The sequence below is a fragment of the Equus caballus genome, chromosome 21 (assembly GCF_041296265.1).
Source record: "Equus caballus isolate H_3958 breed thoroughbred chromosome 21, TB-T2T, whole genome shotgun sequence".
Classification (NCBI taxonomy): Eukaryota; Metazoa; Chordata; class Mammalia; order Perissodactyla; family Equidae; genus Equus; species Equus caballus.
The window spans coordinates 58,866,386-58,886,591 of NC_091704.1; the positions used below are offsets into that span (position 1 = coordinate 58,866,386).

The 20,206-nt window shown below is 37.4% G+C and overlaps 1 protein-coding gene across 5 annotated transcripts in view; it reads left to right on the forward strand.

Moving 5' to 3' along the window:
• Window positions 1-18,419, forward strand: part of RETREG1 (reticulophagy regulator 1) — a 125,212-nt gene extending 106,793 nt beyond the window's left edge. For all 5 annotated transcript variants that reach the window (XM_023625821.2, XM_070246453.1, XM_070246454.1 and 2 more), the window contains 6 exons: window positions 8,063-8,189; window positions 10,366-10,450; window positions 12,380-12,517; window positions 13,304-13,368; window positions 13,611-13,737; window positions 16,183-18,419. In XM_023625821.2, coding sequence (XP_023481589.2) covers window positions 8,063-8,189; window positions 10,366-10,450; window positions 12,380-12,517; window positions 13,304-13,368; window positions 13,611-13,737; window positions 16,183-16,676 — 1,036 coding nt within the window. In that variant the 3' untranslated portion in view covers window positions 16,677-18,419. The remainder of the gene's footprint in view (window positions 1-8,062; window positions 8,190-10,365; window positions 10,451-12,379; window positions 12,518-13,303; window positions 13,369-13,610; window positions 13,738-16,182) is intronic.
• The last annotated feature ends 1,787 nt before the right edge of the window (window positions 18,420-20,206 follow it).

The window sequence follows — 20,206 nt, forward strand, 5'->3', positions numbered from 1 at the left end:
AGTAAAACTATGTCATACTAAACTCTGTGTAATCTCATTCCATAACTCTTTCTAAATAGTTGTTTCTAGCTCACAATTTAAAATATGCAGTTGTCCATCAGTCCCGCTGAAGAATGAAGGACTTTATTTTGTGTTGCAAATGCCAGAAACCAAACTGAAGCCAGCTAAAGTCTCGCAGGGCCTTGGCTTCCACAAAGCGGGCGCCCATGGATGGCTTTGCTGTGGACCTTGCCTATCGGGCCTGACAGGACCCAAGCACTCAAACCAGACCACGAGGATTCATCACCTTCTCTACCCCCACGCACACTCTCTGTGTCCCTCTCTTTCTCCTTCCACTCCTGGTTGCCTGTCTCTTATTGGTAATTATCTCCTCAAATCTAAAGCTCAAGAAAGATGTGAAAGCATTTAAGCCTTGATATATTAAAAAACCTAATTTTTTGCTTTTGAAAAATAACTTTGTTCTAAAAATATTTTTTGACTTAAATTCAGTAGTCCATGCTAAGAAGATTTATTATCCTTTAAAATGGGCAATAATGAAAAGATCATATCTTTAACAGGTTCCCCTTGTATACCCAATCCCCAACTTAGTTTTCAAATTCTTTTCCTGCAATAGCCCTAGATGCAATTGAATGTCATTTTATAAAAGTGAGTTTTGTGTATGGTGAGTGTGTGCATGTGTGTGTGTGTAATCATTTTGGGGTCATATGTAAACTTTCACTTATTGGTTGGGGCCTGGCCCTACCCATCTCTGGATCCCTGAAGCCGGGAATGGTGACTGACAGTTTACTGCACTCAGCGCATGTTTATTGAAATGAATGGAAGGGAAGTGATACTGAGAGAGGTGGTTTGTTCTGTGCCAGGATTCATTTGTTTCAGAATTATTTTTTCTAGTGCTCAGAGACACTTTAGGTGAAAGAGATGAAACAGGCTGCTAGCACGTTCTGTTACAATCTATTTTTAAAGAGCACAAGAGTATCACATGTCTTAGTCTTACAGAACCCCCTAATGGAGAATACTGTGTGCTGCATGCTGAAACTACAGTGCATTCGAATTGCACTTATGTAGCCATTAAACTGTCCAGAGACAAACTTGACTATTAATAGAAAATTTAAACATTGTTTTTGATAAATACAATTTTTAAGGAAAAAAAGGTACACAGTAATTTAAAAGCTAGGTATGAAAGTAAAATAAAATCATTCAGATCCCAATTTGACCATGTGAGTTATTGGATTCATAGCAAGACTCACCACTTTGTATTCCTACAGATGACTCAGTTAAGTTACTTAAAATCAGTTTGATGCTTTTGGGGCTTTCTTTTAAGACTTATTAGGACCAGAGCAGCATTTGATCCAGGACTAATTATTCTCTGCTACTGAGGCAAGACCCTTCTGAGTCCACTCGCCGATGTCTGTGAATTTTGAGGTTTTCCAGTCTGGTCGATGAGACCAGGTGTTGTTCCTGGCCCTCTGTGAGCCCAGGACTCTGTTCCCCTCCTCCTTTCTGATGGCTGACGTCCGGTTTCTCACACACATGTACCAGTAGCGCTCAGCTGAAGACTCGGGGGAGCCCGGCACATGGCCAGGGTTCTCTCTGCAGGCTCTACTTCCCACACTCTGTGCTGCCACCTCCATCCTCTTTGGTCTTCTCTTTGGACCCTGAGTTCTGTCTTCTCAACTCAGACAGTCACTGTGATCCACCCAGATTACCCCTCCCTGCTCCGTGGACTGGAGACTCAAGACAGTGAACTGGACAATCACCGGATACACCATCTCTCAAGGATCATCATCCTTCCTTGCATAATGCCCAGGGTCTTGAGAATCGTGGTTTTCATATGTTTTGTCAGTTTTTTCTTTTTTTGGTTGTTTCAAATGGAAGGGCAGATTGAATTCCTGATACATCATCTTGCCCAAAGCAAATTCTCCTCCTGTCTGTATTTTTGAAATGGGAATTCCATGCAACTTCCTCACGGTGGGTTTGTCACAGTGACTCGCAGGTTAGAATCACCTGGGACCCTTATTTAAAATGCAGATTTCTGAGCTTCGCCCCAGGCCTGCTCCATCAGAATCTCTGGAGTGAGGCCCAGACAGTGCTGCTGTTTATCCCTGGGGGTTCAGGAACACTCAATTTGGCAGCTGCCTAAAGGATTTCCTTTGGCCAAACCACCTAATGTATATACTTAACTGTATTCCGTGGGGATGTGAAGGCAGAAAGAAGGGATATTGGCTTCATATTCTACCAGGAAGCCAGAGCTCTCTTCTGTGATAAAGTGAGGCTGCTTGTCTGAGGAGCCATCTTCCTGATTTTTATTCCCTTCGACTTTCAGAGGCAAGTAAAACCGCAAATTCTTCAGCTGCTGAAAAGGCACTTTGCCCTGGTTTTAGCATTCTTTGGTGAATAATTGCTTACCTAGACCATGCAGAATGCTCTTTGTCAAACATCAGTCATTTAGTTTTTCTTAAGGAGAATGTAACTAAATGGAATCTGCCAGAGCCTTAGTTTTGGCACATTATTTTGAAAGCACTGCATAGCTGCGGATCCTTGGGCAAAGCCCATTTGAAAGATGGCACAGCCATCAGGGGCCTGGTAGTTGTGACTTCTCACTTGGAACCACTTGAACTGGATTCACCAAGAGTATGGGAAGTTAGGGGTGATGGTCGTGAGGGAGGGACTCTTGAGTGGTTCTTATTTCGTGGCTGGAGTGTGTAGCAGGTTCACTCTCTTAGTGAAGGCATGAGTGGAAGAGAAAGCTGGAAGGAAAAAACAAGGGTGGGGGCAAGGGAGGGAAGAAGGAAGGAAGGAAGGAAGGAGAGAAAGAAAGAAGGATGGATGAACCAAAGAACCTTACTGGAAAATGCATGTTCTCTCAGAAACTAAGGAGGAAAAAATAAGCCCTGGGCTATTATACTGAAGCCATTGGTAACCAGTTTTCTTCCTTAGATGAACTTCAATCACAGAGGACCTATTCTCTTCGGTTAAGAACTTGGTAAAGCTTCAAACTGTTTTTAAGCCTCCTTATGTGTTAGTTGGGCCTTACGTGGCATGTTGATCAGCGCCAAGGATGGTGGGAAGACAGCCACAAACCATGTAAAAGATCTGTTTCCCAAGCACCGTCCAGTATTCACAGGAGATCCTCTCTCTGGTTATGTGTTTTCCAGACAAGGCTCTCTAGGAAAACCTAGAGTTTCATTATGGAGCAACTCTGTGTGTGTGTGTGTGTGTGTGTGTGTGCATGCGTGCATGCGTGTGTGTGTGCACGCACGCATGCGTGTGCGTACAGTCGTCACCTGTGTTAAACATCAACCAACCACCAAGCATGAATCTGAGTTTCCGCTGAGTATTTGGATGCTGCACACGAAGTGCTCCTTTTTCCTGGAAAGAGTGGGTCCTCAGTGATGCTATGTTGGTATTGGTCAATCACACCTCATTCCTCCTGACTCTTGAAAGGAGTGAGGAGGAACAACGAATGTTCCTTCTTGTTCTAATTTACAATATGTGGTCTCTTCAAAAGATGTCATTGAATTTATTCATCCTTTGCAGTGGGTCCCTGTTTTAAAGGAAATAGAACTGTACTGGAAATCAGGAGTCCTGGCCTGGGTGGGGGCTCGGCCCCAACTAGCTGAGAAAACTTGGGTTTCATTTTCCTTATCAATAAAATAAGGGAATTTGAAAAGTTGACATTAAATTTCCTGTCTCTTTCTAAATTACATCTATATTATATATTGTTCAGTTATCTATTATGTAACTCTATTACGTAAATTGAACTGTGGTGACATAAGTTGATGGTAGACTATATATAATGGAAGACAATAGAAATGTGTGTTCCAGTGGTACTCAGAATTAATCACTGGACAATTTAAAACTATTATGAAACTCCCAGAGAGTGACTCTTCTGGGTCCATGTTTCATTTAAAGAAGTGTGCAGTGACATCTCTTCTTTGCCCTTGAATTCAGATTTTTAAAAAAATCATACGTATTTCCATTAAATTTTATTCAGCACAATCTATACATTTATTTTCATCTCAAACGTTTACTACTCTTTCCAAAACTCATTGGGTTAAATAATATTTTTATGCTTTACACAATGAATTTCTCATATTTTGAAACAATAATTCAGATATCAACTAGAATTATTTAAGGTTATTATGTTAATATAAATATAAGTAACAATGTAACTTATTGTCCAAAAATACTGTCATATGAGGCTTTTTCCAAAGGGGAGAAATTTCATGTAAATAAGAGTGTCGTCTATGGTTATGGAAAAAATCACAAGTTGAATATTCTCTTGTTTCTTCTTCCCACCCAGTGGTCATATCTCTAGACACAGAGAAGGACAGCACTGCAGGGGTTCAGTTTTTGCTGGTTTGAAATAACAATACTAAACACACCGAGTATAATGTAAGACACAGAGGGGGCACCTGATAACTTTTTGTTGGATAAATGGATAAGGTAATGGATGGAGGGATACTGAAGTTTATTCATAGCCACTTGAAGTCCACTAAGAAAATAGGCAAGATCCTTAAATGAAAAACAGAAGTTTTAGTTATTTCACTGCAATAGGTATTAACTTTAGTTGTATGAAGACTTTGCTATAACATTATCTCTATAGAGACAATTTAGGTAACTTTAGGTAATTTAGTATTAGCCTGGGCTCCTTCCTAATCTTAGGGCACCTACTTGCTAGAGTGGTAAAATATATATATAGATGTGGTGTCACTTTTGAGACACGCATCCTAAAGGTAATAATAGAACAAGGTTCCAGCGTCTATACAAAGTACCATTTATTCAAAAAAATATTTTTCATTACTCTAGCCAGGAGAAATATTTTTACTTCACAAGTAAATAAAGTGAGGCAAAAACTGAGTAACATTTGTATTTTGACTATAGGATGTGAAGTGAGATATTGTCATGTTAAGAATGTTATTCATTAAATAAAAAGCATGATTATACATTTAAGTATCAACATAGTTTTAAATAAAGGCCATATATGTATACATGCATATATGTGTGTGTGTGTGTGTGTAGCTTTAACAACAGTAATAAGTCGATTCTCGTGTATCCATCATCTAAGTTAAGAAACAGAACATGATCAGTACTCAAGAAGCTCCCCCATGACTTCAGCCACATTCCCTACATACCCTACCTTTGGTAATCCCTCTTCTGAATCTTGTTTTTTTATTATTTTCTTGCTTAAATAATCTGTTAGCTTAGCATGATTTTGAGCTTTATATAAATGAAATCATGCCATATATATTCTTCAGGGATTTTTTTCTCTAATATTATGATTCTCAGGTTCATACACGAACACAGAGTTTGGTTTCATCTTTTGTTGCTTGAACATAACTCACTACTTGTTCCTTTTCCCAAAGTGTATTTTATTTTATTTTTATTTTTATTTTATTTTATTTTTTTACATAGTTTTTGTTGTTGTTTTTCCTTTTTTGTTGAGGAAGATTCACCGTGAGCTAACATCTGTGCCAGTCTTCCTCTATTTTGTATGTGGGTCACTGCCACAGCATGGCTGCCAACAAGCGGTATATGTCCACACCCGGGAACTGAACCTGGGCTGCTGAAGCAGAGCGCAACAAACTTAACCACTACACCACAGGGCTGGCCCCTAAAGTATATTTCAAATTTGCTTCAGAATATGAAATGCTCATTCATTCCACTTTAATCATTAAAAAATGATAATCAGGGGCCACCCGGTGGTGTAACAGTTAAGTTTGCACATTCCACTTCAGCAGCCTGGGGTTCGCCGGTTGAGATCCCAGGTGCAGACCTATGCACCACTTGTCAAGCCATGCTGTGGCAGATGTCCCACATACAAGGGAGAGGAAGATGGACATGGATGTTAGCTCAGGGCTAATCCTCCTCAAAAAAATAGAAAAAAAGGATAAATCAGATAATTATAAGTTTTTCAGTGATTTTTTTTTAGAATTATATTTGCCAAACAGTTCAACCAAATTCTTAAATACTGCTCAATATGCATAGAGAGCAGAATTTAAAATCTGTATTTCTGTCATCTTTGTGGTCCCATTAATCTAGCCTAGCCTAGCCAATTTGCAACAAGTCTGTGTTGTTGTGAGAAAGGAAGCCACAATTTAGTATTTTGTGTTTCCTTTGCCATTGCAGCATTTGCTCTCCTGGTCATCTTTTCCCATTAAGCAGACATATTGGTAAGATGTTGTTTCAGATAGTGGCTTCCCAGCCAAGCACTTAGTGTTTCTTTTTATAGGTCTGGAATCATTCATAAGATATGTAAACCTAGTGCTGGATTTGGTCAGCAGTGAAAGCAGGCTGGCTCAGTGATTCGAGAGGCAGTGGAGGTAGTGGATACAGAAACCACTTCCTAACAGCTACACCTCCCCAAAAGTTCATTTCTTATGACAGGCAGGAAATCATCTGGCGAATGTCTACCTAGAAGCATAGCATCAGCCTGGACAACTGGTAGCTCAGTGACTCTCTGGCAGAGCATCAGTGGAAGCTGATAGAACAAAGAGGAAGGAAAATGAAATTTTTTCTTCTTTTTTAATGCTGTTGTACTCATTTAAACTTAAAATTTATATTAAATAGGAATTTTCATTATTGAATATACAAATCACCTTAGTATTTAAAGTATATTAAAAAGTAACAGAATCTCAAGCCAGCCCTGATGGCCTAGTGGTTAAAGTTCAGCGCTGTCACCACTTCGGTGGGCTGTTGCAGAGCCACACCACCCATCTGTGAGTTGCCATGCTGTGGCAGCAGCTCATATAGAACTAGAAGGACTTACAACTAGATATACAGCCATGCACTGGGGCTTTGGGGAGGGAAAAAAAAGAAGATGATTGGCAATGATGTTAGCTCAGGGTGAATCTTTCCCTACAAACCCGCCCCCTCCCCCCCCAACAAAACCAGAATCCATGTGTACACAGTTTTTGCCTAGTTGAGCATCTAAGGACCAGGGTAGACTACTGAACTTGAATCCAGAGATCAGTCGTACCTTGATACCCTTGCAATCATAGCTCAGATGATAGGTCACTGATAATCCCTGTCTTCTACTAGAAATGTTTGTTTAGTTTATTGCCATATCCTTAGCTCTATGATAGTGCCTTCAACGTAGTAGGCACTAATAATTATCTATGAAATGAATGAACTTGGGGGCCCTTAACAGAGCCTGTCTGAACTGGTAAATTTTTGTGATGAGTTAGGATTGCAAGAGTGGAATTTGAACTTCATGTCATTGTAATTTTAGGGAATGCCCTGTATTTGCATGTGTCTTCTTCCTGGAGCAATTGTTACTTTTTAGCTCACTGAGCTTCCTGTGGAAAAATGAGGCAAGGACACACAGCGTATTGCCCGGCCCATGCGTCACATTCAACACATTCTATGATGAGATGGGGAAAAGTTACTCTAGAAAATATGAGGTACTGTGAGATCCTGTTGAGTTAGCAGTTTTCTGTAGAGCTGACCAATCATAGTACATACTGAAAATGTACTGTTGGAGTCGATAAGATTAATGCCAAGGTTTCTCTCAAAGCACTGTGGCTTCCCTATCTTTAAGGTTCAGAACGTTTCTAAGTAGTCCTACAAAGCCCTGTACGATCTCAGTCCCTTCAGATCTTCCCACTTCCTGCAGTTTTACTCTGCTGGTTCACTGTGGCAGAGCCGTGCTAGAGCTCAAAAGAGTAGTGCTTCTAGCTCCTTCTCCCTCCTGGACCTCTGCTTATGTTGTGCATTGTTCTTTCTGGAACTCTCCGAGCCCTTATGGTAAACGCCTGCTAATCCAGATTTTAGGTTAAAGTGGTTTCTTCAGAAAAGATGTCCCAAAGCCGCCACCCTGTGCTTCTCGCTCACTTGTCCCTTGTTGTAGCTGGATAGTTGTGTAGCTAGCTGTTTAACTGTATCTCTTCTCTTGGTGTGAGAGCTTCATTAGGTGGGTATCTGGCTTGTTCACGTCTGCATTCACAAGGCTTTTCCAGAGAGTGTGGCCGATGGTTGGTGCTCAGTGAATATTTGCTAAAGCAGTGAATGTTGAATGAATCATCTAAAGTTTAGTTAAAATTTTTTTCTTTTCTCTCTTTAGCTGGGAAGTCGTCAATTCCAAACCAGATGAAAGAGCCAGGCTCAGCCAGTGTTTTGCAGAGTCATGGATGAATTTCAGCCTATTTCTTCAAGAAATGTCTCTTTTTAAACAGCAGAGCCCTGGCAAGGCAAGTTTTCCAGGGGAGCAGAATTACTGTATGTGCTTTAAAACGTGCAATAAACTTGAAAACAAATGAATTAACTTATTTTATGAGCTTGTAAGTGTTCTCCACTTCAGAATAGACTATACCAGGAACACATGCCATAGAAGCTGATTATCAGCAAGGTTCAGAAACGTTAGTGTATTAATGCTAGAAAATCCTCAACCTCATATTTTGAAATTGGATTGGTTTTTTATTTTATACATATTTATCTAGCTCACTGATTGGTCTTATTAGCCATAACAAGGAGAAATAAATATCTTAAGGAATTCCGGTTTATAATATTTAGCCTGGTTCTGACGTCAAAGGGAGATGAACTGAACATGTAGTCCTTTGAGGGTGCTTTTGGAGATAATGAGTCTCACTTTCAGTCTAAAACGTGGAGATTCTTACACGATTTATTTAAAAAGGAAACTTTTGGCAAAAACATTTATAATGATTATGTAAATGGAATGAGTATTTTTCCACTGAAGGTGAAAACCGGTGAGGAGAAGAGTCCTAAGTGGTTAGACAGGGATTGTGTGGGGAAGTGCACACACCTGAAGTATTTTTGTGGGTAGAGGCAGCTTCACTTGCAATCTTGATAGATGGATGAGGTGAGAGCCACCATCATACGCTTTTCCTTCCAGTGTTACGTTCAAGTCTCTTGAATGCCCACCTATAGTTGGACTCAAGAGCCTAGGAATGACAGCGTTTAAAAATCCCTCTTGTTCTACCATGTACATGCCATCTCTTTACTTCAATTTAGTAATAATGGAACTATGCTTGGACACATTTTGAGCATATTAAAATGGCAACATTGTATATAGATGGATTTTTTTTAATCACTGGAGATGGTCTTTAGAATAGATCTTTAGAATAGACCCCATATGGTGGGGAGGGGAGATTACATTTTTGATGCCTATTTTACTGAAATGATTAAACACATTTTTAGAAAATTCTAAACCTAAAACTTCTGCATTAGATTGCACTAACGTGCCCCAAGTCAATTAGTTTAAGATAATGATGCCGCAAATTTGGTGGGTAATATGAAATCCCTTTGCAAAACTGAATTCCAGATATAGTAATGATTTTATAGACATTTATTCTGTCAACTTTTATGGTCTTTCCTCTTCCATTTTACTACCAGAATTCCATATTCTTCAAGGGCCCCTGCTGTTTCAGAAATAGCTCTTAGCTGTGTTCCACAAGTTCATCTATTCTCCCTTTGACTATTAACCCTGTGCCAAAGAATGAAAAATCAAAGTTAATCTGAATTTTAGACTCCTTTGTTGTTTCTCTTAATCAATTATTGATCAGAATTATCTGTCCTTTCCTCATGTGTCTTTTTTAAATTCCCGTAATGAATTTTCTTTGCTTATCAGTTTAATACCATAATTTAAAGATAAAGCAAAAGCAGGAGGGTAGTTTACTTTTAAGCCTATAGTGTGGACACAAGTGAAGACTTTATGGGAGAATTTATCTGTCTTGATGTTTAAATTTCTTAAAACAATCAAGATTTTTTTGGTCATACCTGACAGAGGGAAGGAATATAATCACATTTTACTGTAGGAATTTCATATCATTTGCATCTAGTTTCTAGGTCACCTATAAGTGAGGTCACTTTGAGGGAGGGTTATGGTTATGAGGAGGATAGTAATGGCCAAGAGATTTATCCCAGCAGCTTATCAGCTGTGCAAATTACCATTATGTTTTTATAAATGCCTCTAATTTCTCTAACATGTTTTGCTCTGTTTATGAATTTCAATGGGCTTCTAAAAGTAGTTTGAACTTGTAGATTTATTTACCAGGCTGCATTATTTTCAGTGAGTGATCCTGAGTAAAAGAAGTTTCTGGTGACATGTTACTCTTTACTTTTCTTGCATCTAGCAGTAATATAGCTACAGGCATGATTAATGGGAGATTTTGTCCTCTGTGCCAAAAATTAACTTATGGAACCTCAAAATGATTGTTACTAAGTGTTTAAGTGGACTAAGGCTGGTTGAACAGAGCATCATTACCCAGATCTAAGTGCTAAAGAACACGATTTGAAAAACATTTATCATAATGTGATAGATTACATATAAATAATTGTGTGTGTTTCCTGTGCTCTAAAGTGTCTTCATCTTAAGCATAATGGTCACATGTTATTTCTTGTTTCTAGTTTTGTCTCCTGGTCTGCAGTGTGTGCACATTTTTTACAGTCTTGGGAAGTTATGTTCCTGGGGTTATACTCAGCTATCTACTGTGTAAGTATAGTAGGACATTTGGCTAATTGACGTGATGCATATGGTATCATTTAATCGTCCCAAGACCTTTCATAGTTTGGAAGAGAGAAATGAGTTCTTAATTATGAAGCAGGTTAATTATTCTTTAATTTCCTGCGGTACAAAGTTTCTCCTTTTCCTAGAGACGTGTTTATATTTTTAAATTGGAAGAATACTTGCCAAAAGGCAGTGCTTAATTTTATTTTAAATTATGTCAATAAATAAGCTGTACTTCCACCCTCCACAAAAACACTAATTACTTTATCCTTGTGTGTGTTCTTTGGCTCAAAAAATAATTAAAACCACAATAAGATACCGTTATACCTTCACCAGAATTGTTAAAATTAAAAATGCTGACTATATCAAGTATTAGCAAGGGTGTGGAGAACTGGAATTCTCACATACTGTTGGTGGGTAGGTAGAATGGTACAGCCACTTTGGATAACAGTTTGGCAGTTTTTTAAAAACTACTATATGACCCAGCCATTCCACAGCTGGAGAAATGAAAGCATATATCTACACAGGGACTTGTAAATGAATGTTCATAGCAGCTTTATTTGTAGTAGCCAAAAATGGAACACACTTCTTATGTCCGTCAACAGATGTATGGATAAACAAACTGGATATCCATACAATGGATTACTACTCAGCACTGAAAAATTAATACATGCACCAGTCTAGATAAATCTCAAAATAATTAGATTGAGCGGGAGAAGCTAGATAAAAAAGAGTATATACTGTATGATTCCATTTATATATAATGCAAACTTATCTTTAGTGACAGAGCAGATCAATGGGGATGAGGTAGGTGGGGTCGGGGAAAGGCAAGAGGGAAGGATTAACAGAAATATGAGGAAACTTGTAAGGGTGGTAGATATGTTCACTATCTTGATTGTGGTGAGGTTTTCTTAGTTGTATGCATATTTGAAAACTTATCAAATTGTTTTATGTGCAATATTTTTGTGCAATTTATGTGCAATTTATTGTATGTCAACTATAACTCAAAAATGCTGTAAAAAAAAAAACGTAGATCTCCTGCTTCTCCTGAAAAATGTGAAAATCTGGTGCCGGAGTGGTGAGCTCTCTTCACTTAATTAACCCTCATATTTCCCTATTTTTCTTACATCAACTTTTAAAATTTACATATATCTCCTTGGCTTCTACAGATATTTGAGTTTGCAACTCCTATTTAAAGGGTAAATGGGCACATTTCCTAACAACAATGAAGAAATAAACAGTAGAGAATACAATACATTCAGTGTGGCAATCTTCATTTCTTTTTGTATTCCTAATGCATAACACAAATGGCCAATGGTCCAAGCTCATCCATTCTCCCAAATGTAACTCATATAGAATATTGGCCTCTTGGTCTGCCTTGTTTAGGAAGTAAAGGAGAAGAGAACCAGTGAAGGAGAGTCTAATACGGGCAAGGCTTTATTCAGGTGGTTTGCGTTCATCTCATTTATTCTTCACTACAGCAATGTTATCCCGGTATCTTCACAATATTATCCCAATATTACTGATGAGAGGCTAATGGATTAGTAATAACTTTCCTATGGTGAAAATGCACTTAACAAATAAGTAGAGTTGAGATTTTAATCCAGAACTGTTGTCTGGAAAGCATGAATCTTTGTATATACATTTTGAGGGTAAAAGGATTGAAGGGGGGAATTGATCTAATTGTAAGTCTTTGAAAACAATAACTATAAGCGTGGGTGTGTGTGTAGGAGAAAATGTTTTCATTGCAGGGAGAAGAATAGAAATTATGAACTTATTTGACAAAGGCATTTCCCTAAGAAAAAAACTTCTTTTTGACAGTAGGGGAACTGAAATATTTTTGTGAAATACTAAGATGTAGCCTTCTGAAAGGAAGGTCATTTTACCTACATTCTCTTCCTTCTTATGTTTCAGTACTGTGTGCATTTTTGTGTCCACTTTTTAAGTGTAATGATATTGGACAAAAAATATACAGCAAAATCAAATCAGTTCTGCTGAAACTAGATTTTGGAATTGGAGAATATATCAATCAGAAGAAACGTGAGAGATCTGGTAGGTAAAGTTTGAATTTTAGATTCCATGCATGAAATGAGACATTCATGGGCTATTTATGATGAAATCACTTTCCATACATTTCAGGGTGTTTTAGCCTTTTACTACATTGTAACATAGCCTTTTCCTATTTTGGGTTTTATCTTTTCTCAAACGTACAATAAATTGACTTTTTAATCCAAATTGTCAGGGGAAGGAGAAAAGGATTCAACAATTTTATATTTGCTATTTATGATTTACTTTTTAAAATTGTTTTATTTTGGGGTGGACTACTGCAAATAAAAAATGACACAGGGAGGGCTAAGAGTGTGAGAACCATATTAAGAGGGGAGCGAAAGAACAGGACAAGGAAAAAAAAATAAAGGAAAAACCAATGTGGTCATTTTTCACTTTTTAACTTTGCCTATGACTTTATAGATTCTCAAACTATAGCAAGCATCACAAGTGCCCTAGAGGGCTTATTAAAGGATAGATTTCTGGACCCTACCTCAGAGTTTCAGATTCAGTAGGTCTAGGGTAAGACCCAAGGATTTGCGTTTCTAAAAAGTACACATTGGCGGTGCTGACGCTGCTCGTTCAGGGGCCACACCATGAGAACCACTGATGTGGACCATTTCCCTTGGAAATCAAACATTTGCAAATATGTGAAACTTGTTATATGCAAACATTTAATTATATGGAGGCATTGGAGAATATGAGGAATGGGGGTAAGGATATATAATGGATAAAATACACTGTGTCTAAGCGGCCCAGGAAACTGAAAGCGTCCACATTTTTTCTCAACAGAAGCAGATAAAGAAAAAAGTCACAAAGATGACAGTGAATTAGACTTTTCAGCTCTTTGTCCTAAGGTATTTTTTGTTTAGTTTTCAATTTCTTCCTGTGTGGTTTGACTGTACGTTTATTTACATGCACTAAGGCTGAATGATTTTCCTAATAGAACCCTCCTGTTTCTCTAAGATGATTGAACAATTTCAAAAGGAAAATACTCATCTGGTTTTTATTATTCTGACATTTTTGGTGTTAGAATGGAGTTTGCAAAAGATTTTCCACAGAAGCTTAAAATGTGCCACCGGTGTTTATGTTAACACAGATTAGCCTCACGGTCGCTGCCAAAGAGTTGTCTGTGTCTGACACAGACGTGTCCGAGGTCTCCTGGACTGACAATGGGACCTTCAACCTTTCAGAAGGATACACTCCACAGACAGACACTTCTGATGGTATGCTCACATTTCTAGATACCCTTATTTTTATTATTATGAGTGCATGCAAAAATATTTAACTCTGTTAACTGCTGAATGGATAAACACAGTGTGGTATATCCGTACAATGGATATCGCTTGGTTACCAAAAGGAAGTACTGATACTTGCTACAGGGGTGAACCTCGAAAACATTAGGCTAAGTGAAAGAAGCCAGACCCACAAGTCCACATATTGTATAACTCCATTTATATGAAATGTCCAGAATAGGCAAATCCAAATAGATGGAAAGTAGATTAGTGGCTCCTAGGGGCTAGGGGAAGAGGGAATGGTGATGACTGGTAATTAGTATGAGTTTCTTTTTGGAGTGATGAAAATGTTCTAGAATTAGATAGTGGTGATGATTGTACAGCTTTGTGTCTATATTAAAAACCACTGACCTGTACACTTTAAAAGTACTTTATCGTATATGAATTATATCTCAAAAGCTATTATTTAAGAGTTGGGAGGGCAAAAGGGGTGATTAGACTCACATGTGTGGTGATGGACTATAATTAGTTTTTGGGTGGTGAACATGATGTAATCTACACAGATTTTGAAATATATTACAATGTACATCTGAAAGCTATATAATGTTATAATCCAATGTTACTGTAATAAAATTAAAAAAAAAAGAATTTACTATGTATCAGGCATTGTGCTAAAGCCCTGGAGATACAGTAAGATGATTACTATTTCTGACATCACAGAACATAAAATTTACCATTAGATTTTACAAATATGAAGGTGCTTACCAATTCCTCTTAGTCTGTAGTTTAAAGAATTATGTGGGAACACAAGTGTATAAAATTAATGAACCGCCCCCCGCAAAAAAAGAGAGAAAAACTTAAGCCAGTCCATGTCCAAATCTGCCTTTATTTTGAAAACAAATAATTAACAGTCAAAAAAGTTAACTTCTGAAATGTCTGGTGGCATTGTTTATAGATAATGGGAGGAGGAGAGAGAGAAGTTAATTCCCCGTGTCCAGGGCTGGTCCTCATTGAAAGAGACGGGAACATGGAGGGCAGCTTCTCCGAATCCAAATCGGACTCCCAAGTTTCCAATGTTCTTCCTCAAAGTTAGTTTAAACAAACAAAAACCCAACCAAACAAAAAAAGGCTTGTTTTATAATTAGGTTAAATACAATTTAAAATAAATTGAGACAGTTCTTGTGCAGTAACTTACCTTTTGCTGGTCTCATTGGATTATTTCAAGTCTTTTTAGCTATATACTGAAAATATGAGCAGTTTATAATGGAGGATTAGGAATAAATTGTTGTATATGTATTTTCACAAGCAAGCACACATCTTTTTTTCAAGAGGAAGGAGGGAGGCTGGGCAAGGTTTGAAAGAAGATAGGTTTGGAGATTGGGAGACCCAAATGTAGTCTTGCCTTTGTCATTAGTTAACTGTGTGACCTTGAACAGGTGACATAATTTCTGTGGACCTCAATTTCCACATCTTTAAAGTGTTTTAGGACAGGATCACTGAAGTCTGCTGAAGCTCTACAAGCTCTAAATAGCGACGAGACCAGGATAACAAACACTTTGTTTTTAAGCATCTCATGTCAGATTTACTCAACAAAGGGGACAATAATAATCTACTCCACATATGAGGCTTTTCATTAAAAATACATTGAAGATTTCAAATCACTGTTGTAAAAAGTTAACTAAAAGATTTTCTATGAAAAGTGAAAAACAATAAAATAACTGTGTACTAATCTGATGTTGCTTTTAAATGTCCCAAATTTTAAAGTGTTCCTATAGGATATATTCAGGATGCGAGTTTGATTAAAATGGTATGGGCAATTTCAGCTATATTTCTGGAAAGCCAAATGCTTCCATAAGCTCTTAGATTGAATATGGAATAGAAGGAGTAGCCTCTTTTAAGTTCATTGCTTTAAACAAACACAGGTCACAGATAGTCAAATAGGTCTCCATGGATGAAAATGCTGAGGCTGGATAATATTCATTCACCATCTGCTCTACCAGAATCCATGAAAAATTCCCATTGAAATATTTTTTACTTTGTGATCATACATATCCACATTGGCTTAAGCTAATTCCCTCCCCATGGGGAGGATAAAATTTTTGTTTATGGTAAACATTTAAACATTAGTCAAAGCTTCAAGCTAACACGAGACAGGTTGAATATTAAGTCATTATATACACTGTTTTGTGCTTAAGAGGAAAGCTAAAGACTCGGGAGCGGGGGCATGTAGTGTTTGTGTATTTGTGGAGGAACAGTGTCCCAGATTTGGGAGGGGTCCAATACGTGGTTAAATTGATTTAACCTGAAACGGGAGGCTGGATGAATACCAAGGTTGCCCAGAGGGTTCAGATTAAAATCAGATATCTTTTAGACAGCTCTTTAATTTCAAATTTATTACGGTACTTACGCTTCAAACTTCTGTTATACATTTCACAGATCTTGACCGACCTAGTGAGGAAGTTTTCTCTCGAGACCTTTCAGATTTTCCATCTCTAGAAAATGGCATGGGAACAAATGATGAAGATGAATTAAGCCTTGGCCTGCCCGCTGAGCTCAAGAGAAAAAAGGAACAGTTGGACAGCAGTCTCAGACCGAGCAAAGAGAGGCAGTCCACAGCTGGGCTCACCCTTCCTCTGAGCAGTGACCAAACCTTTCACTTGATGAGCAACCTGGCTGGGGATGTCATCACAGCTGCTGTGACGGCTGCTATCAAAGACCAGCTGGGGGGCGCACAGCAAGCACTTTCCCAGGCTGCACCCGGCCCAGGAGAAGACACAGATACTGAGGAAGGTGATGACTTTGAACTCCTTGACCAGTCAGAGCTCGATCAAATTGAGAGTGAATTGGGACTTTCACAAGACCAGGAAGCAGAAGCACAGCAAAATAAGAAGGCTGCAGGCTTCCTGTCTAATCTCCTCGGAGGCCATTAGCCTGGGGATCAACTTGTACAACAGAGCACAGATAAACTACCAAAAAATTTCAAACAAGCAAAAAAAAAAGAAAAAAACAAAAATTTTTTGAACTGTGAGCTTTACTGATTACTTTAGATTTTTTTTGGTTTTATTTTCCCTTCTGCGGTGAATTAATTGGATATATATCAGCTGACACTGATAGATTGATATTTCTGAGTTATTTTTATGTAATAGGCATGGAAATGAACTTTATATATACACACACACACACACACACTGTGTTGTCAGAGATGAAAATTAGGGGTTGTTTTTAAAGCAAAAAAACCCCACCAAATTATTGAGATCCTCCTATAAGTATTCCTTATTTTTTCTTTACAGTTAATTTTTCAAGCATGCAAAAAGTTTATTGTAACTCACTGAAATGTTAACAATTAATTGTGAATACATGCTGTATCAGCTCCTTTGTTCCTAATACTTGGAAATAGTTAAAAATTCTTGGTAGATTTTGCTGTAAAAAGACAAAAACTATCAAGATATCTTTAGTTGAAGGACTTGGGAAATACTATCAAAATTAATTTCCTAGGAAAATTTTAAAAAATATATTTAACTACTTTGGATAGGCTGATACATTTCCATGTTATTTCTGCAGTTATAGACTTAGGCTTACTTGTAAATGGCATGCTCCATTGACTGCCAGCTCTAGTCTTGCATTGAGTGGTATTAACTCATAGAAAGCAAGTAATTAATTATATATCACATCGATGGTGATTTTGATGTAAACAGATTGGGCTGTGTTTTGTTGTTCAATTGTCATGTATTTGTAATAGGGATATTTTGGGTGCAGATCTATTCTGCCTGCTCAGACCTAGGCTAAACCCTCATCTTTCATATTATGTCATAGAAAAAGTCTCTCATTAAAATTGTGAAACTAGTTCCTAGTAGGCTGTGTGAGTGCTGTGGTCATCAGCAGTAGAGAAACAGTAACTGTTTTTGTAGTCGGTCTAGACTCCCCTACAGGAGAAAAACTTGCTTGGCTTTAAATTGTATTTATTTGCCATTGAAGTCTAAATATGTAATCTGTTTCTTATTGGGAAGCTAGAATATATTTTTCCTTTATTTTAAACTTTTTAGATCACCTTTAAATAACCAAATTTGACTTAGGTTTTTAACAAAGGACTAAAGAGCATAAATCAAGCTAATTTCGTTTTTGTCATATAAACTTTTAATGGTGTTGAGGGACCATGTCAGCAACTACCAACAATCTCTTCAATCTTCAGGTACAGCTGGCATTTCTACAGATGCATACAGACACCTGAGACCCTCAGACAGGAAGGATAATCCAAGAATACAGGAAATCTCTGGCCCCCTCCCTTCATTTTATCCCTTTCGTTGTATTTCTAAAGACTAATTATAGGTAATCTGACATTTTAATGTAGCACCTCTTATTTATTTATTTTTCTGAGGTATTAAAATATCTAGACTGAATTTTGCCAAACGTTAAAGGGAGAGAAGTTACTGAAGACTTTGAACACTTGCTTTTCGCGATGACTATGCTTATATGTCATTAGTGCCTCATGACTGTGTTTGATGTCCTTTATGAATACAAAGTGAGCCTGTGCCTTCATTATCTTGCCCATTTTGGTACAAATGAAAACCTGATGTTAGATCTACGAACTGTGTGGGTTTGGGAGGAATATATCTGAATCTTATTCAATAAGAGTTTCTGGACATGAAGAAAAATACAGTCACATATTTATAAAATAGTTATCAGGATTCTTTTTTTTAACGTGTGTTTCTTCATTTAAAAAACGTTCTTGGCCATGAAGTCAAAAAGTTTAAAGGTCATTTCAATTTCTTCATTGACCGGAAAACAAGAAGTTAAATAATCCAAGTAATTAAAGAATGTGTTACAAGTAACTGGAAAATCCTACGAGAAGATAAACTCGAGAGTCGATGGTATGAACAATAAAGCTAGAATCAAATGTTATAAACTATAAATTAAAAGGGCTTTGGAGATGGGGAGGGTGGTAGGGTATAAAAATGTGTTACTATTGTATGGAGGAGACATAGAAGCTTTCCATGGACAGTACATTATCACCTTATATGCACTTCAATATCATTTGTTCAAGAATATATGTGATTACAAATTTACACAATGCAATAATGGTACTCTTAATTCAAACATACATAGGGATGTTGAGGGTTTTTGTTGTGTGTGTGTGTGTGTGTGTGGTCTTTGAGGAGACAGGGCATTATATGTAGTCCTTTTTCTGGTTTTAGGATACAGTAACAATAAACCCTGTGATTGATCCTGCACAGTAGGAGACTACAATTCCCTTCTCATGAGAATTTATGCAGTCATTAAAATGTGAAGCATGGATTTTTTTTTTTAATTATAGAGGAGTTGTAGAAAAATGTTTTGCTCACTTCCTTTAGAAAATGTTGAGCAAAACCATACAGTGGGAATAGCATACATTGATCATGCATTTTGATCTGAAACAGTAAAGCAGGACTCAAAAAGTTCCAGTTTGCTTTGGAAGGTCAATCCAGGCTTAAAGTAGTGTCTATATTCTCATTCTGAAACATCTTTGCTTTTTCCTTATCCTAAAAATCTTAAAAAGTGATTTTTTAAAAGATGCCCCATCCCCAGTTTAGTAGAATACTAAGAAATGAAACTTTTATAAGCTTTTGCAGTTGGCAAACATCCTCAACATATTTAGGCATCTCAATCTTTTATTTGAAATAAGTGTAACTTTCTTCCTTTTTTAAAAAATGGCAAATGCTAGCATACTACTGATTTTGGGCAAGAGCAAATATACACTTAAACAGATGTAAACGTTTTCCTTTCCTGTTTACAATTTAGGTTGTTGTGGTTCTTTACACTGCTCCAGCTCTGTTAGTTACAAGAGAGGAGATTATTCTGAAAACTCTTAGTAAACTACTGTTGTCATATGTCATTTGTATTGTGATGAAGTTAGAAAGTTTCAGAACCATATTTTTGTGTATTATTCCTCCATTTCCACTGCAGCATTTAAGTTAGGATGGAATGTTGGAAATATGAGTTCTGGTTCTGATGTTAAGCTCATGGCCTTGAGACACAATTGTCAAAGTCACATAACATCCCCAAACCACCACCTCAGTTTTCCCAATCAAAATTAGGAAGCAATTCTTATCCTGTCACACAGGGATGTTTTGAGAATGAATGAAAAAAAAAGTGAAGCACTCTCTGGGGGGAAAAAAGCTATATAAAACCAAAATAGTGATTTTTTTCCTACCTGTGTTTCAACTAAGCCTTCTTTTTAAACATTAAAGTCAATCCACAAGTACCTACTTACAAGAAAACTCTAAGTTTCTTTTAATGGGTCTAGCACTATATTGGCCTCATAATCCAATAAATGCTGTGGAATAAAAGGATGAAAAGTGTTGCAAAAACATCTCTTTCAGTTGACTGGACCACATGTGAGGTTCTACACTAATCATTTTTAATGGTTCTAACACTTACTGGATGTGGGACTCTTGAGTAAGTCACCTAACACCTCTGTACCTGT